The 21,178-nt window shown below is 36.4% G+C and overlaps 1 protein-coding gene across 1 annotated transcript in view; it reads left to right on the top strand.

Annotated features, from left to right (window-relative positions):
* DOP1A (DOP1 leucine zipper like protein A) overlaps positions 1-21,178 on the top strand; it is a 114,326-nt gene that overhangs the window by 88,352 nt on the left and 4,796 nt on the right. Inside the window, exons 24-37 of the mRNA XM_054569663.1 lie at positions 2,091-2,225; positions 5,847-5,902; positions 7,045-7,149; positions 10,840-10,906; positions 11,058-11,202; positions 11,378-11,457; positions 12,585-12,694; positions 12,950-13,099; positions 13,237-13,298; positions 14,640-14,792; positions 15,836-15,972; positions 16,863-16,918; positions 18,132-18,296; positions 21,030-21,159. Of these exons, the coding sequence (XP_054425638.1) occupies positions 2,091-2,225; positions 5,847-5,902; positions 7,045-7,149; positions 10,840-10,906; positions 11,058-11,202; positions 11,378-11,457; positions 12,585-12,694; positions 12,950-13,099; positions 13,237-13,298; positions 14,640-14,792; positions 15,836-15,972; positions 16,863-16,918; positions 18,132-18,296; positions 21,030-21,159 (1,551 nt within the window). The remainder of the gene's footprint in view (positions 1-2,090; positions 2,226-5,846; positions 5,903-7,044; positions 7,150-10,839; positions 10,907-11,057; positions 11,203-11,377; positions 11,458-12,584; positions 12,695-12,949; positions 13,100-13,236; positions 13,299-14,639; positions 14,793-15,835; positions 15,973-16,862; positions 16,919-18,131; positions 18,297-21,029; positions 21,160-21,178) is intronic.

The following is a 21,178-nucleotide window of genomic DNA, read 5'->3' on the forward strand; positions in this document are numbered from 1 at the left end:
TGCAGCATTATTTACAATAGCAAAACTATGGAAGCAACCCAGGTGTCCATCAACAGATGAGTGGATAAAAAAGCAGTGGCACATATATGCAATGGAATACTACTCAGCCATAAAAAAGAACGAAGTCTTACCATTTGCGATAGTATGGATGGACCTAGAGAGTATTAGGTTAACCGACATAAGTCAGTCAGAGAAAGACAAATACCATGTGATTTCACTTACATGTGGGATCTAAAGATCAGTACAACTGAACAAACAAAACAGAAACAGACTCATAGATACATAGAGCAGACGGATGGTTGCCAGATGGCAGGCAGGCTGGGGGGACAGGGAGATAAAGGTGAAGGGACTGAGAAGTACAGATCAGTAGTTACAAAACACCCAGGGGATATAAAGGACAGCATAGGGAATATAGCCGGTAATATTGTCACAACTGTGTATGGTGCCAGGTGAGCTTTGGAAATATGTGGAATCTAAATAACAATATAAATGAACAAACAAAACAGACTCATAGATGTAGAGAACAGACTGATGGTTGCCAGAGGAGAGGAAGTTTAGGTGACTGGGTAAAAGATGGCAGGGATGTTGAGGAGAATGGGTAAAAAAAAAAAGGTGAAGGGATTAAGAAGTACAGAATTTTCACAGGAATTTAAAGGACAACATAGGGAATATAGTCAATAATATTGTAATAACTATGAATGGTGTCTGATGGGAACTAGATTTATTGGGGTGATCATGTAATAAATTCTGTAATGTCCAGTCATTAGGTTATGTACCGGAAAGTGTGAATAGAGAGACCAGGATTAACAGTCACATGAAAAAAAAACTTGGAAGTTCAGTATCTTTTTACAGAAAGAAGTAACAAAAAGCAATGAGGGGAGAAAAATATCAAAGAAATAGTTCAAGAAAATTCCCCCAACAGTCACTGTGAAAAAGAGATCTACACCAAGATGAGCATGTGATTTCAGTACACTGGATTTTATGAGGACATCTGAAAATATTCCTAAGAGAAAATACTGGCCCTCTTTCACTGGAATAATGATAAGACTTGCTGATAGCAACCCTGGAAACTGCGATGGGAAAATTAGCTCCAACCTATAATTCTATACCCGGCCAAACTGTCACTGAGGATGTTTTGAACCATGCAATGTCTCAACAACAACAACACTAAAATTGCCATAAATTCAACTTTTCTCAGCTACAGGAAGATGCATATCCACCAGAGGATGGATAAACCAAGAAAGAAGAAAACATGGGATCCAAGTGATAGGGGTTTTGACATGAAGAAAAGGAAAGTGGATCGCTAAGCTGATGGTCACAGGAGAGAGATCAACATGATACTGTGTAGCAAGTCTAATGCGTACCCTCCAAGGGTAGAACAGAAAGACATTGAACAGGTGTCTCAAGAAAAAAAGAGTGAAGAAAAGGAGGAGGAAAGGATAGAATATTAGTAATTACCTGATATGTTTGAATTAGTAACTAAAGGAGATTTATACCTGCTGGAGCATTTAGGATGAATTTGTGATAGAAATAGGGAAAACCAAGCAAGCAAATAAAAAAATCAGTTTATTTGAGGAAAAACAAAGTTGTATGAGAAGAGAGATGTAATGATAATATAATATACAACTCAGCCATAAATAGACATGTAAACACTTGGTGTTTTAAGTAAACTATGTTAGGAGAATAGGAAAAAAATGTCTAAGAGCTCAATCATTGTCTTCTAAAGTAGGAAGTTAGTAGGTTAGTACCTAAAATTGGAAGAAATTAGGAAATCGAAGAAATAATAGCAGTGTGTATTACTGAGAAATTAAAAAAAAAAGGTAAAAGTTGAGCTTGATTGCTTTGGGGCATGAGAGGGGATAGAGCACTGAAATTTTTTTCTTATCAGGCTTACTCTATTTGATTTTTAAAAAATGATGTACATATATTTATTATTGATAAAAATAAATAAATTTTTACCTAAAGTATAATTAAGGGACTTGAAAAATCCTTTATATTAAGAAGAGGTCATAAAATATTCTTAGTTCTGTGATTTCTACTAAAAGACTTAGACACATTTACATATGTCAATACAATGATGTGTTATACAGGTTATTCCTGCAGCCAGTGAAGAACAGCTTTTGCTAGTAGAACTGGTTCGCTCAATCAGTGTCATGAGAGCAGAAACTGTTATACAGACTGTGAAAGAAGTTTTAAAGCAGCCCCCAGCCATAGCAAAGGACAAGGTAAGAAGAGCTTTTCTTAGTTTTTGTTTACAGTTCTATTTCACAAATGATGCTGGTAAGTAAGGTTTTTTTTTTTTTGTATAACAGTGTCATTTTAGCAGAGATGAATGCATGTGGCACTCACACTGCCATAATAAGAACAATTATCAGTATCTTCAATGACTTACTATTGTGATTGTGAAAAACACTTAACTGCTCATATCTCTCTCTATGTACATATAAGACAGTCAAGAGCTGTGTGACCTAATTCTTAGGGGAGGTTTCTCTGTCCTGTAAAGGCAGAACACAGAAGGCAGAGCCCAAGGTCTGTTTATCTCAGTTGTTGATTTTCTCACAGTTCCTTTATTCTTTTCTCTTTGGAATGAATATCTTTTTAAAAAAATTTTTTTTAAAAATGTTCAGTTAGAGTTTACATTCAATATTATTTTGTATTCATTTCAGGTGTGCAGTATAGAGGTTAAACACTCATATAGTTCACAAAGTGTTCCCACTGATATTTCCAAAGCTCACCTGGCACCATACACAGTTGTGACAATATTACCGGCTATATTCCCTATGCTGTCCTTTATATCCCCTGGGTGTTTTGTAACTACTGATCTGTACTTCTCAGTCCCTTCACCTTTATCTCCCTGTCCCCCCAGCCTGCCTGCCATCTGGCAACCATCCGTCTGCTCTATGTATCTATGAGTCTGTTTCTGTTTTGTTTGTTCAGTTGTACTGATCTTTAGATCCCACATGTAAGTGAAATCACATGGTATTTGTCTTTCTCTGACTGACTTATGTCGGTTAACCTAATACTCTCTAGGTCCATCCATACTATCGCAAATGGTAAGACTTCGTTCTTTTTTATGGCTGAGTAGTATTCCATTGCATATATGTGCCACTGCTTTTTTATCCACTCATCTGTTGATGGACACCTGGGTTGCTTCCATAGTTTTGCTATTGTAAATAATGCTGCAATGAACACAGGGGTGCATATATTCTTTTTAATCAGCGTTCTGGGTTTCTTTGGATATATACCCAGAGGTGAAATTGCTGGGTCGTAAGACAGTTCCATTTTAAATCTTTTGAGCATCTTTTTGTACGTCTATTGTCCATCTGTACACTCTCTTTGGAGAAGTGTGTATTCGGATCCTTTGCCCATTTTTTAATTGGATTGTTTGTAAATTTTTTGGTGTATGAATTCTTTATAAATTTTGGATATTAACCTTTTACCATATGTATCATTGATGAATGTGTTCTCCCACTCAGTGGGCTGTCTTTTCATTTTTTTTTTTTTTGATGGTTTCCTTTGTTGTGCAAGAGCTTTTTAGTTTGATGTAGTCGCATTTGTTTATTTTTTGTTTCCCTTGCCCAAGGCGATTCACTAAGAGAAATGTCCAAGATTTTACTGCTGGTGTTTTCTAGGATGTTTATGGTTTCGAGTCTTATGTTAGAGTCTTTAATCTGTTTTGAATTTATTCTTGTATATAGTGTAAGGAGGTGGTCTAGTTTTATTTTATTTTTGCAAGTATCTATCCAATTTTCCCAGCACCATTTATTGAATAGACTCTCTTTACCCCATTGTATGTTCTTGCCTCCTTTGTCAATATTAATTGACCATATAGGTGTGAGTATTTTACTGGGCTGTCTATTCTGTTTTATTGATCTATATATCTGTTTTTATACGTGCCATGCTGTTTTGATTATGATGGCCTTGTAGTACAGTATCATATCAGATAGCTTTATTCCTCTGTCTTTGTTCTTCTCTCTCAAGATCACTGTAGTTATTCAGGGTCTTTTGTGGTTTCATATAAATTTTTGGATTATTTGTTCTAGTTCTGTGAAATATACCATCAGTATATTGATAGTACTTTTGTGAATCTATAGATTGTTTTGGATAGTATGAACATTGTAACAATGTTAACTCTTCCTATCCATGAATACAGTGTATGCTTCCATTTATTTGTATTTTCTTTGATTTCCTTCTTCAGTGTCTTATAATATTCTGAGTACAGACAAGTCTTTTACATCCTTGTTTAAACTTATTCATAGTAATATTTTTATGCAGTTGTAAATGGGATTGTCTTCTTAGTTTCCCTTTCTGATAGTTCAATATTGGTGTGTAAAAATTCAACTGATTTCTGGATATTTATTTTTTTATCCTGTTACTTTAGTGAATTTATTGACCAGTTTTTAATTGTTTTTCGGTGAGATCTTTAGGGTTTTCTATATACAATATTATGTCTGGAAATAAAACTGCAAATAATGAGTTTTCTGTCTTCCTTTCCAATTTGGATGCCTTTTATTTCTTCTTCTTGTGTGATTGCTTTGGCTAGGCCTTTTAGTACTATGTTGAGTAAGATAGGTGAACATAGGCATCCCTGCCTTCTTTCTCCAAATGAATCTCTTAATTCTGTAAATGCTTCACATTTTGCCATAACCTTAGTTTTATTCTGTGTCATTTCTTGACCACATGCAAGACTCTGCTTTCCAAGAGCTACAAAAAAAATGGGTAACACAGGCTCTGCACACACAGTACTTTGTGTCTAATTAGGCAGACATAAAAGTCTACAAATACTAAAATTAGGGACTTCTTTATATTTTCTAGTCTTTGGTCTAGCAATACTAAGAGGTCATCTTTTCATAGAAAATGCTTATCAACTGCAAACATTAAACTTTAAGCCATTCAAATAAAGACCTAATCACATCCATAAAAGAATTACTTACTGACATCTGAAAATACTGAATTTTTTTTCTTTTCTCTTTTTCTTGAATTGCCAGTGGGAAAAGTGTGCTTACTTGTATAAATAAGCAGTGTCCTTAACCTTTTAATAATTTTGCTACTATTCTAAAATCATCTCTGGGGCATTTGTGATTTAAATTTGCCTGTGAAAGCTCAATTTAGCATAATATTTTGAGCATCTACTTGTACCAGACACTGAGATAAGTATGTATGATATGAAAACATGTAAGAGCAAACTTCACACATGCACACCCCACCTACTGCCTCTTTGCTCTCAGACTACTAAGTTCTGAATAGATTAGATACTTGATTTTTCTTTATGATAAAAGGGGACAAAAGGAACAAATTGATAAATGTCAATGTCATCAGTTTCCTTTTCTTGCCTATTATTAATTTCTAATGACAGGTGTTTCTTTTTGTTATATGTTTCACTCAGCACTATCTTTAGTTATGGACTACATTTTAGGCTATTGGGCATTAGCCAAATTTGACTACACTAATTTAACAAAAATGTGTGGTAAGATAGATTAAAAGCACATTTTTATAAAAAATCTCAACCTAATTCTAATAGCACCAATCAGGCATAAACTGATTAAAATAAAACTAGTTTTCATGCTTATAGAGTAAATGGATCATTTAAAAGTAATAGCTGGCCAGTGGGGGAGAAACTGAGAATCTTTTTATTCCTTCCATCCATTTTCAACTTTTTAAATAGGTCTTCAGTTTTTTTTCCTCTATGAAATGAAAGAGAGCTGCATGGTTTTTGTATGAGAAACTTGTGCTTGATTTTTTTTTTTTACATTAAAAATTGGCAGTAAATTACAGAGTAGTTGTGACAATGAAAAAGCAAAGGCAGCATTTTTCTTCACTGTAAAATTGATTTCTTTTGTTTATAGAAACATCTTTCTTTGGAAGTCTGCATGCTTCAGTTTTTCTATGCTTATATTCAAAGGTAAGATAACTGATGTGCATCTCTCCTCACTGCATTAGCAATGTATACAGGTTACAAAATATAGGAGAAAAGCACCTGAATTCTTTCAAGAATTTGCTATTTTTCCCCTAAAACTAAAAGAACAAATGTTAGAAACAGAGAAACATTATTTATGGATATATTAATACAAGTCCTTGGATATTTGAATTACTCAGCCATACTAATCCTACATACCTAAAGACCTAAGTGTATTGAAGATACATTGGATAATAAAACACTGAAGTGTACCAAAATCATTTAAATGTTATAAATGAACAGCTGAATCCTATAATTGAAACCATGCCTATTGCTACTGAATTTATTAAGTTGATATAGGTGAGTATGTGATAGACTAATATGATTTTTTAATGTTAGGGATGATGATATGAAAATATCTTTTTGTTATGGCATATTCCAGTTTTACAACTAACCTCTGAACAGAAAGTTAGTTGGCTTCAGTCTTGGTAAACTTCTTACTGGAGAACCTGAATCTTAATTCTCCGTCATACGGGTAATTCACTTTTAATCACCAAATGTAGCATTGTTTTGTGATCTGTCACTAACATTTATCAAGTTAGGATATATAGTGTATCAAAACTGGTTGTGACTGCCTAAAATGTGAACTTAGACACACAAAGGTGTCAGGATTAAGATCAGACTGAAGCAAAGATAATGTTAATTTCTCTAGAGGTGAGAGACTAATGTTCACAGTAGATTAACGGGTCTCCCTCAAATGAGACAGACTCAAAGGTGAAGCAAAAAGAGCCAGTACAGGAGAGAGGAGAGAAAACAGGATAGGGAGTAGGCGACTGTGATGTTAGCAATTAAACTGAGATTTTAGTTGTATTTTACTTTTGAGCGTCCCTGTGTTAAAAAGTGGCATTTCTATAGCAAAATTTCTAGACTGATAAAGCACACTGGGTATTTTAAATGTACTTGATTTTCTTTTTTATATAACATTAGTAGAAAAAAATAAAGCTTTTAGGAATTTGTTCTCTCATAATCTATAAAAATTTAGAATGTTTCAGAGAAACTAGTTAAAGACTATTGGAAAATATAAAGAAAATTAAAAGTTTACTGTGGATTTCTGTATATGTATACATAAAAATATATTTATATTGCAGAATTCCAGTGCCCAATCTAGTGGATAGTTGGGCATCGCTGCTGATCTTATTGAAAGACTCTATGCAACTGAGTCTTCCAGCCCCAGGGCAGTTTCTTATACTTGGGTAAGCAGTTTCACTTAAAAATATTATTTTGAATAGAAGGGAAATGCTCAGTGTCCTAATTGGTGTATATCAGATGTTTTGGGTGACCATGTGATCTCTGTGCCTTCTCACAGGATTCTTAAGGTATAAAACAAGATGTATAACATGAGGCATGCAAATAAAGGGGGGGGCTGGGAAGGGAGCAATACATATTTCTACATACACAAACTGTAAATGTGCTAGTGTAAAACTTATAACAGTAGTTATTTAGTGAGGAGAGAATGTGGGATTAAAAGGTGAGTAGCAGAGCAGAGGTGGAACTTCATAGAGAAGGGTCATTTGAGTTCAAGGCCCTGAGCATAAACAGGCTCGGAAAAGTCATTTTCCTGGTCTGCGTTAATAGTTGTATGATTATTTGATAAGCTCCCGTCACGCTTACTTAACTGTAAGCAGCATGGTTTCATATATCTGTGTTTTGCTCCCCACTCTTCTTGGTTCACAGTGTGTGCTGGCTCCGTGAATGGAGATGGTAGGGGCAGAAAGCCTTCTGTAGGCGGCCGAAGGAGGTAGGGCGGACGGGGTACTGGAGCGAGGGCCTTGTCTGGTTCGATTACGGAGCAGGCCTCAGGCAGCGGAATAGGAGGTGGATGAGGAGGGAGATGGGAGCTAGACGGAGAAGGATTTTGCATTTAATTTTAGCTTAAGAAATTTGGTCTTGGGCAGGGGGTTGGAATGATTGCAGGTTTGGAGGAGAGACATGACTGACAAGTTAGTAGGAGGATGAATCAAAGGGGAAAGAGGATGGACTAGGAATTCTGTTTCAAGTGGGAGGTAGGGAGTGTGAACTGTTGATGGGAATGAAAGAACAAGACCAAGAAGGTAAAGGGGTCAGCAAAGGAGAAAGAAAAGCGAGTATCACAGAGGGGAAAACCAGATATATTCAGTGCTGTAAAAGCATAGAGAAGTTAAGAGGGCATGAGTAACCTTCAGAGAGATTAAAGAAGGTGAATAATAATAAGAGACTAAAATTACTGATGATTTGGAGAGGATTGGTGATTTAGGGGAGAGGAGTTTGGCAAAGTAATAAGCACAGATGTGAATAACAAAGGGATAGAATGAGAAGGTAAACGGGGGTTGTTCTTTAAAGATGTTTGATCATGAAAAGAAAGAAATGATAAAGTCACAAGAAGAAATGTGATTTGAAAATCGGTATGAATGGTAAGGAAGACCTAAGAATGCTGAGTTGTTACTAGCAAAGATTCTGAAGTTGTACGCTGCCTGGGTGCAGTCCCAGCTCCTTCACTTCTTAGCCATGTGTCCTCGGGCAGGTTATTTAACCTCTCCATCTGCAAAATGGGGATAACAGTGTGTGTCATAACATTGTTATGAGAATTAAACTTTTCCATTTCCAAGATTTTAGAGAGAAGGGGGCTCATAGCACGAGATTCCAGAGACAGCAGAGAAGGGATGGAAAGCAGTGAATGGCAGCAGCTGGAAGAGTGAGAAAGAAGAATACATTTTCTCTTAAGATTTTGCTACTCCAAGTTGAATCCTTTAACCAACAGCATTGGAATCATCTGGGAGCTTGTTAGAAATGTAGCATATCAGGCCCCAGACGCTCCCAGTCAGAATCAGCATTTTAACAAGATTCCTGTGATTTCAGTACACACTAAAGTTTGAAAGACTGCGTAAGACATAAGGGGGGAAGAAAGGGAATAGAGAAAACTTTACCCCAACCTTTTCATATGGCCTCAGATAGCCCATTGGTGTCATTAATAGCCAATGACAGTCAATATGTTATCACACTGAAAGGATAAATTCAACCAAGAGCAAAGAACTTCAGTCTTTCAGTCAGCTCCTGCAGCTGTGATAGTGTTTTAATATATGTAATTGTGTGATTCTATGTACATAGACTTACCTTCTACCCTTGGTGACCTTAAGGGAACTAGCCGTTCTGGTTTGGCAGCCAGTGTTCCAGAAAATGTTGAAGTGGAAAAGAGGAAAGTTGAGGGTTCTTCAGGAAGATGGTCTCATGTTTCCTAGTAAATACGGGAATTTAGTCTTCCAACAGGAAACAGAGAGAAGGCGGAGCGACAGAGCTGAGAGCTGGGAAAGAGTGGATCAGCCTGAAGTAGCTGAGTGACATCAAGTACCCAGCACAGGGAGCTAGAGAGCCTGCTCAAGAATTCCAGGGTTCATGATGACCCCTGGACACTCATGGTATCTATTTTCCAAGTCAAAAAGCTGAAGGAATTTTAGAGATTGAAGGTACAATAAAAAGAGCAGTGGCCACAATATCTGTAATTCCTGGATCAGAGGATAAGATAACCAGTGTGTCTGATTTTTAGTAGTGAGAAACAAATGTAAATACTAGAAATCAAACAACGTTCTAGCGAAGATTCCTGATTCTTATCTTCTAATGTCTATTTCCAGCCTCATCTCTGTGACCTTGGATATGACAATGAACCTCTCCAAGGCTATTTCCTATCAAGTTAATAATACCTGACCTACCTGTCTCTGAGTTAAGGCTCAAGGAGAAACTGTATACACAGTTTTTTGAATTGTTACCAAATAACTCTGCTGGCTGATTTCATTAAAAATTGAGGCCATCTGTTATGACTTTGTAGCTTCTGCCTTACCAAATATACTGTTTTATCAGCTACCTTTTCTTTCTCTGTCATTTCTCAAACAATGAAGTATCCTACCTCCTTCTCAGTGTGTGTGTACAAGAGCATTTAAACAAAAAGTTGGACATGTTCAGTTACACTAGAAACCTAATTCCCCTTTTAAAAATTTCTGGTGGTTTATTTTTTTCCATCCATTCCACTGATCCTCTAAAAATTCCTAGTTACAAAATAGAAAACAATATGAAAATTGCTCTTCAATATTTCTTTACATATGAGTTCAGAAATAATTATGCATACAATTTATCTTAATAAAATCAAGTCAAAGTAAATATTGAGTGAAATTATTTAGTAAACAATGGAAATTTTTTATTTATGAAGTATTTTTAATTATATAAAACAGGGTAAGACACAATTTCTATGTTACAATTTAAAATTGCTGGGGTTTGGGGTTGGGTGTTTTGGGGGCTAATATATAAAACACTTGGGAAAACATATAAATAATAAGCACACAACTCTGCAACTCATTGCAAAGAGAATGCACAGTGTTTACTAACAAACCAAAACTAAGAAATAAAATACCATTTGTTCCCTCAGTTCCTCTGCCAATTACTGTCCTTTTCACTTTTTCCCAAAGATAAGCACTATTCTGACCTCTAACACCACAACGTTTGCCTTGTTTTAGAACTACAACTATTTTATTTTGTGTCTACTTATTTCACTCTTGTAAGATTCATCCATGTAATTTCATGTAGCTATAAGTTACGTGTGTTCATTGCTGTTTAGTAGTTTGTTGTATGAATATGCCACAGTTTATCTCTTCTGTTGCTGGACATTTGGATTCTTTCCAGATTTTGGCTTTTGTAAATAATGCTGTTGTGAACAGCCGTGTCCATGTCTTTTCATGGCATATTCTCATGCATTTCAGCTGAGTCATAGGATATCCATGTGTGTGTGTATGTGTATTCGTTAAACATATAAAATGGAAATTGAGGCCACACACTCACTTGCTCACTGTGAGGAAATAGATTGCATCATTTTCTTTAGACTAATATTTCTGATTTGTTTTTCTCTTGGGCTCTTTTAGGGTTCTGAATGAGTTTATTATGAAAAACCCTAGTTTGGAAAATAAAAAAGACCAAAGAGATCTCCAGGTAAGGCATTCTGAATTGAGGACTGTTGCCAAAACTGTTTCTCAGAGCCCTTCATACTAAAATGAGGTCAAATAACATTATCTGTGAAGTTTTGTGTGTGTGTGTATGTGTGTAAGTACATATATGTAGTGGTTTCTCATTGTTTTTTTAGGATGTGACTCATAAAATAGTGGATGCAATTGGTGCAATTGCTGGTTCTTCTTTGGAACAGACAACATGGCTGAGAAGGAATCTTGAAGTTAAGCCTTCTCCCAAAATAATGGTGGATGGGACTAATCTGGAATCTGATGTTGAAGGTATTGATCACAACAAACATTTATGTAGGCTTATATTTGTAGGTGCATATTACTAAGAACTCATTGCAACTATTACTGTAAATACCATAAAATCATCCCTTTTCTCTTGTTTAGCAGGTAGCTTTTATAGTGGAAAAAGGCCTAACTGTATCTCTGCATCATTTCTCTTATTTAGACATGTTATCACCTGCAATGGAAACCTCAAACATCACTCCTTCTGTATATAGTGTCCATGCATTGACATTACTTTCTGAGGTAAATATTATCAAAAATTTTTAAATGAACTTTCAAGCAAATAGTTTCACAATTATATACTAGCAAGTAATTCTTAGAGTTTTTAATTTGAAAACTAATTTTGGCCCTGACTAGGTGGCTCAGTTGGTTGGAGCATTCTCTCATACACCAAAAGGTCAAGGGTTCGGGCCCCGGTCAGGGTGCATACAGAAGGCAACAAGTCACTATTTCTCTCCCCCTCCCCCTCCCTCCATCCTTCTCTTCCTCTCCCTCCCTCCCTGCCTCCCTCCCTCCCACTCTTCTACTCTCCTTTCCTTTCCAAGCTCTCTAAGAGCAAAGATAAAATATCCTCAGGTAAGGAGTAAAAAAAAAGAAACTCACTTTGTACTGCTAGAAAGCACTGGATAGAATAAAGTTTTGACTTTATATTCAGGTTAGTTTGTTAAATATTAGTGATAATAACCTTAAGTATTTCTCATTTCCCCAAGTGCTATTTTTTAAAAGTTTACTTTTTATAAAAAGATAAGTGCTTTTGTATCATAGTATGGTTGGCAGGGGTAGAGGTGGTATAATAATGCTTGCCGCTATAAAGTATTTTAGAGCATAGCAACATTTTTATATGCATCCTCTGCAATGCTCTTTTTTTATACTTTGTTATATAGTCTTGCAGGTCATTTTTGTTCTCCCTTTACAGATGTGGATACTGAGCCCCATAAAGATTAGAACAGTATTATTAAAATCAATTAGTTATTAATTGACAAAGTTGGGACTTGAACAGCCCAGTTCATTTGGTAGGTTTTTTTTCCCAAGCCCCTTTTAAATAGGTTAGGGAAAGAAAATATCGAGTTTCTAGTCTTAAAGTCACTCTTTACTCACTGTCACAATGGAAGGATCTCGACCTCTCTTTCTCTATACTTCCCTATCTCGGTTAGAAATAGTAAAATTTGCCCATATTTATACCCTATAGTTATAATGTAAAAAGCAAATAGTGGCAGGAACCATTCATATAAAAATGGATTAGGGAGATCTGATATTAGATTTTTCTGACTTTAGGGAAATGTAGGTTTTCCGAAAGATGAAAGCCACCGCTGTGTACCATCAGTTTCAGCTCTTAGATTACAAGCCATTCGTTTCTTATTGTTTTTTAGGTTTTGGCTCATCTTTTGGATATGGTTTTCTATAGTGATGAAAAAGAACGAGTTATTCCTTTACTTGTAAATATCATGCATTATGTTGTGCCCTACCTCCGAAATCACAGGTACTATTATTATTTAAGTAGATTTCTTAGTTAACTCATAGCTTGTTAGAAGCAAATTACATTTCTTCATTGCCATTATTTGAATTATCACAAAATGACATTATTTTTACCTTGAATTATAATGACTGAAAAAATTTTCTTATGGTACTTTCTGTTTCCTATTATTGTTTTAGGTAACTGTGAACGCTAATGACTGATGTAACAGGATGATTGAAATGACAACATACAGGTTAATGTGGTTTTCCTTCCTCCTAGTGCCCATAACGCCCCTAGTTATCGAGCCTGTGTCCAGCTGCTTAGCAGTCTCAGTGGGTACCAGTACACCCGGAGAGCCTGGAAAAAAGAAGCCTTTGACCTCTTTATGGATCCCAGTTTCTTTCAGATGGATGCCTCTTGCGTTAATCAGTGAGCCATTGTCTTGCTTTTATTCAACATTATAATACGCCTCATAAAATCTGTTGAAATCTCCTGCAAAGAACAACACTTTTTAACAAAAACCACCACAAAACCTTAATTACATATCATAATCCTTGTCTTTTCAGTTGGAGAGCAATTCTGGACAATCTGATGACACATGATAAGACAACATTTAGAGATTTGATGAGTGAGTGCTATGGGATGATAACCTAAGCAATGTTTTTCCTGTATATGGTCCATTCTTATTATTTACTTTGTTCTTCTTTAGAAACTACTGAATGAGCTCTTTATCAAGTTATGCTTAGTACCCTATAGGAATAAAATGTTAAAACTTAAAGAGGACAACATAGTGATAAATAATAAGTAAAACTGTTTGGTCACATGTCTCTAAATCGTTTCCTTAGCTCACAGCATAGAACCTAGCACACAGTAAGCCCTCACTAAGTAATTGTTGAAGAAATGCAAGACCAACACGTGGGAAGCCAGGGAGAGGCAGGCAGTTGGCACCAAGTCACCCTAAACCCGGGGCTCTGTTCATTTCCTCTGAAGGAGAAAGGGGAGGCCAGGAGGCCGGAGTCACCCTTCACCGCCTTTCTAGTCTGCCTTGATTGGTTTTATACATTAGGGTTCCATGTAATATTTCATCTGAAGAAAGAGGGTTAAAATTTTTTTTAGAGTTTGGAAGTTACTAAACTAATGACCTTAAATAACAGCAAACTTGGTTGAATCTGTATGATTCTGCCTACGTTCTTTAACACAAGCTTCAGTTTTCCCCTCTGGAAACAAAAGGAGCAGTATATTCTCTCCTCTCTTCACAGCACTGTTTTAAGGTTCAGATTCAGGTTCAGATCCATCTATTCAACAAATATTTATAAGACGACAAAAATGGACCAGGCATTATGTTAACCTTAGTCAAATAAAATTATTAAAGAGACGGAGTTAGAAGTTGTGAAGGAAATAGGGCAATGCAATATATTTTAAATAACAGCAGAAGAGCTCATGTTTGAGGTAAAACTAAAGAAGCCAGCTATAAGCTGTCCCAGGGACAGAGTATTCCAGGCCATAGCAAACAAAAATTATAAAGGTCTTGGGGTGGGAACAAGCTTGGTGAATTGAAGGAAAAGCGAACAAGAAAAAGCAAGCCAGACAGTGTGACTGCAGAAGAGCCGCAGGGGGTGAACAATAAGACTAAGGTAGGCCTGGCCAGAAGTTATTTCTAAGGATTTAAGCAGATGGCTCAAAACATTTAAGTGTTTATAGAATGGCATTGTGAGTGATTTAACCTTCAGAAACCTACAGCTCTAAATGTGCTGTCTTTCCACCTCAGTTCCTACCCCTTGGTCTTCTGGCTTGTGTTTGCTGGCTCTATTTGCCCATCCTTCCGCTCCAGAGAGGAGCCGGAGTCCTCCAGCCTAGGCTCCTTTCCTGTTTGGATATTGTAGGGGATCTAGCCATGTTTAAGAACAAATATGTAACAGAGGAATCTGGATGACTGTCAGAACCCCTTTCGTTTGCTTGCTTTTTTCAGCTCGCGTAGCAGTGGCTCAAAGCAGTTCACTTAATCTCTTTGCAAATCGAGATGTGGAGCTAGAGCAGAGGTCCATGCTTCTCAAAAGATTGGCATTTGCTATATTTAGCAGTGAAATTGATCAGTACCAGAAATATCTTCCAGATATACAAGGTAAATAGTGAAAAATTATTTTTTTACTTTACAATCTGCAGGATTTTTTGTTCCTTAGAAAATACTTACCCTAAGTTGTAAATTGGGGTGAAATACACCAAGTGTAGATAGATTAAAAATCAGAAAATTAGAAATTGGTTCTGCTGAAACAATAAAAATATCTCCAGTATGTAAAAGCAAACACTGAGTTTGTAGAACTTGCATAAAAGCAGTCTTTTTTATTACTTGCTTGAAATTTCCTAGGAATTCATGTTTGAGGCTGAGGTATAAGACTATATAACATGCAGTAGGCAGGCATATTAGAATTGTTTTTATTGTGGATAAGAGCCCTCATTCCTTTCAGGGGAGGACCAAAGTATAGGCAGAGCCAGGAAATTTTGGCTGTAAGTAGCATTTTGAGGTCTGTAGTCTAGGGCGAATGGAGGGAGTAAATCAGGTGTTGATAGACTTCATGAAGGACATAGAGCACTTCCTGCTCACAGGGAGAAACTTGCCCCGGGGCAGAAGCATCTGCTGCTCAGGTCAGTGTGCTGGTGCCACAGCAGCCCATGTGGGACGAGGCTGGGATGACAGGTGTCATCCTTTAGTCAGATTATTTCTCTCTCAGGAGATAGGTGACTCCTCCTTCCTTGACCCCTGATATCTACTGTCACAGAGGCAGCATGCACGCTTTTTGTCCTCTGATTTCTAAGGTTGACTAGATCAGTGCTACTCAGTGTGGCGTCGTGGCTCCGACCAGTCTGTTTCTCTCATTCAATGTAAGTACAGAAACTTAAGAGTAAACATTGTAAGCATTTTAACAGTTTGACAGAATCTGTTGAATTTAGTGAGAAGAAAATGGCATTTGTATTTTATATCTTTTAGATTTGATTCTTCTAATGATTCATTTTAATTATAGTTTACAGAAGCATCAGTCTGCAGCAGATTTTGAGTTGGTCCTTCCCAGAAAGTTTGAGAAGTACTAGACTAGAATATATAGAAAAGTTTTACATTAAAATGATTGTAATTATTTAGGTATTGAAAATTTCCTGCATTTCTTTCAGAGAGATTGGTTGAGAGTCTGCGTTTGCCCCAGGTGCCAACTCTTCACTCTCAAGTGTTCCTGTTTTTCAGAGTGTTACTCTTAAGAATGTCTCCCCAACATCTTACCTCACTCTGGCCCACCATGATTACAGAACTGGTGAGTTCATTTTAATTCAGTCAAGTTGTAAGTAAATTATAAAACACTGTGATTAGTGTCAACATGTTTACTGTGTAAAAGCTAATCTTGGAAGAGAATTAAACTGTAATTAAGCCTTTTCCTGACAATTTTAATAGTTGAAAATAGTGAAACAAATCAGATTTCATCTCCATACAGCTTAAACTTACTAATATACAAAATTAATGTTGGCCCCTTGTGGATTTTTGTCTCATCTAGTTTAACTCAGTCTCTTCTACACCAATTGTTTAACTTTGTCAGGGCTGCCAGCACTGGTTTCCCACCTGCAGCAGCAGCTGTCAAGTGCTAAGAGATGGATTAACTGTTTTAACGGACTGACATAAGGCACGTACTCACTGAGGGCAGCACTTGCGCTAGTTAAGCTTGCTTCAGAGAGACTCTCTTCACGAAGATTTTGTAAACTCCCAAATAATAAACCTTCCCGAGTTCCCATACACTAACCCGTTCCTCTCCCCAAACCATACCCTGTCACCCCCCCCTGAATGATTTGGGGAGCTGGGGGAAGGGAGATGAATAAAGAAAGGGAAAGGAGTGTACAGCTCGGAAAATCCAGCATTTATAATTTCCCCACAAAGAAACTGAATTTAATATTTTTCCTTTTCTAATCATTGTAACTCTGCTCCATATTCACCCAAAACAAAAGCATGCGTTCATCTCAACTCCGCCAAATTATTAGCAAAGCTCTGTGGTAAATTTGTAGATTTATTATCAGAAACTAAGTATAAAGATCCTGAAGTTGTATCATAAAATTTCATTTTAGATTAATGAAAATATAGCCTAAAGATTCCTTGAAAGAAGAATTAAATATCCAGTTTGAAAAAAACATTTAACAGTTATTCCACGGTTTTCAGGTGCAGGTATTTTTACTGATGGAGCAGGAACTTACTGCTGATGAAGATATTTCACGGTAATATATCATTCATTTCAGTATATTATTGTCAATGTTTAGTATCCTAAAATCATCCAAAATGTTACATCTAGGAGAATACAAATGCTGTTTTTTCTTAATACTTTATATGTAGGATAGGGCATGAGTAGATTTATAGCCCTGGCCCCGTTGCTTGCTTGGTTGGGGCGTCGTCCCTGTGTGCCAGGTCGTGGCTTCCGCCCCAGGTCAGCTGCGCGCGGGAGTCAACCAGTGGCTGCGTGGATGGGAGGAGCTGCGAGGCAGATGGTTCTCTCTCTGCTTCCCCTTCCTCTCTCTCTAAAATCAATGTTTTAAGAAGTAGATTTACAGTTGATAGTATAGAAAAGTTTATTCTTATATTATTATTGTATTATTTTCCATACATACAACCATAAACCTATTGTACTTTTGCTCCACCTTGTATTTAGTCTGTTGCTGTCTACTTAATCATATTGGGATATATTTTTACTTATTTCATAAGCTCTTTAGACTGGATTCAACTATCAATACTTGTGGCCTTTGACCTCAGTATTTTTTTAAAGCAATACAATACTATTTCAGCTACATGAGCCATTTTGGTTTCGGTAGGTCAGACCTTGGTTGTAAAACAAGCAGCATAGCCTGTTATGGTAGGTAACCTGTCACTAAATTACCAATGTATCCAGATCTTCCAGAATGATCTCAATTTAATGTATTATAACTTTATTGTTCTTAGTAGTAGTTTATTATATGACTAAATAGAACTTATTTTTATTTATACAGGAATTTTTGTACAAATAAGGTACAAAATTTTGTACAAATTGAAAAGTTCCTTTAAGACCATTATGTCTTGATTAGTTTGTCCTTTTACAGTGCTTGGTTTATGAAACAGTTCCTGGTACTCGTAACTGTGTTACTCTAGAACCCTGCCCCCTTCCACCCCCTTGCAGAATGACAGTGAGGAGTAGAAAGGTCTGTTGGTTCACAGCTTGTATTTTTCTATTTCTTGGGTGTAACAGGTTATTTGTCCTATTTTTATGTCATACAATTTAAAGAACGAAAGATAATTTTTTGTTTGAAAACAGCTAAAGTTATAGTTATAACCTTGCTTAGTCATTACAAGTACACTTTCCAGAATGATTATGAATAATATTAGTTGGCACTTTGAGAATTCCCAGGAATTACCTGTTAGTGACCAGGTGCAGCTACTGACAGCACAGTCTCCTGCCTGCAGGACTTCAGGCCCCTCTGTGGCTGGTCTGGAGACGACCTACACAGGAGGCAATGGCTTTTCTACTTCATACAACAGCCAGCGTTGGTTAAACCTCTATCTCTCTGCTTGCAAATTTTTGGATTTGGCCCTGGCATTGCCCTCTGAAAATCTTCCTCAGTTTCAGATGTAAGTAAAAGGATGTTAAATGGATATTTTTTAAAATGCATTTGCTTTGGTCGCTGATAGCTAAAACTAATTTTAAAGTTTTTTATGTAAGTTGAAATATTTTTATTAAAGTGTAATCCTTTTGGGGGGGGGGGCACGGAGTTATTGGAAGTAAATAGTTGTTACAGATATGTTAAAATTAACAGACCATTCAGTCAACAAATTGAGTACCCATTGGATGTAAGGCACTGGGATACATGACTTACCAGCTTCAAGTCTAGTGTAAGACATAGTTAAACACACAGTGGACAATTTGATAGCAGATATGGTCCAAGATGCTGTGAAGCCACACGGCCGTGACCCCCGCCTAGTTTTGAGGGTCAGTGCAGACAGGAGGGCAGTTATATGCTGAGGTGGTGGGAGGTGAGGGTTGGGGGAGGTGCATGAGTGAAGACGGAGAGGTAGAGAGGACTTGGTACGTTAGAAATACTGAAAGATTAGTATTGCTGGAGCAGAACGTTGAAAGAGGGTGAACAGGCCTGGTTATGAATTATGTAGCCTTCTACGCTATGTTAGAGAATTTGGACTTGAACCTAAGGACAGTGGGAAGCCTCTAAGCATATTAAGGAAGGAAGTGCTGTTATCAGGTCAGGATCGCATTTTAGGTTTTTACTTTGGCTGTTGTTTGAAGAAAGGACTGGAGATAGGCAAGAGTGAATCAGGAAGACTATTTTTTAGTGAACTGAACTAGCTCTGGCAGAGGGGAATAGGAAGAAAAGTAACGTAAGCAAATTTTCATACTGCCTTGTTCGTAAGTGCTCAAAAATATTTAATTATGGTTCTTCATGTTTAAATTTTTAAATATGCAGACTATGAGTTTTATCAAAATATAGCTAAGATAATTAGGAAATTTGTCCACACGATCAAATACATACTTTTATAATGTACTCCATTGTATAATATTATTCTTCTGGACTAGAATAAGATAAAGATATCAGGATCTTTCTATCTTTGAACATGCTTTACTCTCCAAAACTTGCTATTTCACAAGCTTACTTTTCATTAAATATACTGGTAAGAACTGTAAGTTACCAGATTAATTCCAGTTTCTTTTTTTTTTCCTCTCTCCCCTGCCCCCCTGTTTTTCTGCACTTGAAAATCATATACATCTATTTGCTGACAAATTTGAGTGGTTGGGTATCCGTTAAACTGATGTTACTCCTAAAGAAATTAAGAAAAGGATAATAAGCAGGACTACAGGAAAGTGGCCAAAATTAACTAGGATGCTGATCTTCAGGGCTTGAGGAAGAAGAATATTAAGTAGTATGTTTATGGTATTGACTTGTTTGCTTCATGAGGAGAACAAAAATGAGTTTATCCTCATTAAGAAACATAGTTACTACAAAGGGATGAAATATGCTGTAATCGTAACTACAGTTTTTTTAAAAGTGCTATGTCTTTTTAAAGATATATAAAGCAGTATAACATGGGAGATTTAATCTTGCAAGTAATATCTTTCTAAGTATGACTATTTCAGAATTTCAAAATATTTGATAATTTAACTATATACAAAATTAAAAGTCTGGTGTGGCTAGAAGATACCATGTTTAAAAGGCAGCAGTGAGTTGGGAGGAAGAGATATGACAAAAGTCTAACTTCCTTAATGCAATAATCCAATAGAAAAATGGGCCACTAAGAGTGTTAATAGTTCGTAGAAAAGGAATGGCTTCTCAACATAGGAAGGTGCTCAGACATACTCAAAAGAGAAATTCCTATTAAAATTATAAATAACCACCAGAATGGTAAAGATGTAAAAGTATATTTCCTTTTACGCTTAACAACAGAGGCATTCTTACTCTTGTGGAAGTATACACCAATATTGTCCAGTTGCACTCTGAGGATGTTATACTTAATAAAATTCAAAATACACATTCTCTTTAAGCCAGTAATTCTGCTACACCCAAAAATGTATCCAACCACTGCATTCTCAGATGTGCACAAAATAAATGCTATATAAGGGTGTCCATTATGACACTTTCTGTAAAAACAAGAAACTGGACAGTCAGGAGACTGGTTAAATCAGTATCTTCCAACACTGGAGCACTCTGTAGGTACTAAAAAGGATGGAATTTTATGATACCATCTCCAAGATATATAATTAAAGCAAGCAGCAATTATTTTAAAGAGAAGGGTTGTGTGAATATGTGCTCTTTTCTGCATAAGCTCGGGATGGATATACAAGGCTGGCACTATTGATCCTACAGTGGGAGGGGGGGACTCTCTCTGGTATGCCCTTTTTTACTATTTGACTTTCTTCCATATCAGTGTATTAATTTTATTTATAAAAGACAAAAAATACAAAGAGAGATATAAAAGAAGTCCTACTTAAACTTTTCTTAAATTATTTGTTCTTTGTCCCCTTACTATGTAGTTAGGGAACATTCGGGCAAGTTATATGATGGAATTTTTGCCTATTTATGAGGATAGAAACATCTGTTGAGGACTTGCTTTGTGCTCATGAAAAAAAGTGATGAGCACTTTACAAGTTTACATATTCATTTACTTGTTACAATCCTGTGAGATAGTTAACAGTATCTGTATTTACTGATAAAGAAAAAGATCAAGTTAGATCAAGTTAGGAAACATGCTACACGTGACACGGCTATTGAATCTTTCTACTGTATTTATGTGGTCTTGCCTTACATGGCACAAAGTCTGTTCCTAATGTTGATGGAAACCATTCTCTACACATAGGTACCGATGGGCCTTTATTCCAGAAGCCTCAGATGATTCTGGTTTGGAAGTCAGAAGACAAGGCATACATCAACGAGAATTTAAACCTTATGTAGTACGACTAGCAAAACTTCTTCGAAAAAGGGCAAAGGTATTGCATTCTCCTTTTC

This window comes from Pteronotus mesoamericanus, unplaced genomic scaffold (assembly GCF_021234165.1).
Source record: "Pteronotus mesoamericanus isolate MK-2021 breed Mesoamerican mustached bat unplaced genomic scaffold, CSHL_Meso_final contig_20, whole genome shotgun sequence".
Taxonomy (NCBI): Eukaryota; Metazoa; Chordata; class Mammalia; order Chiroptera; family Mormoopidae; genus Pteronotus; species Pteronotus mesoamericanus.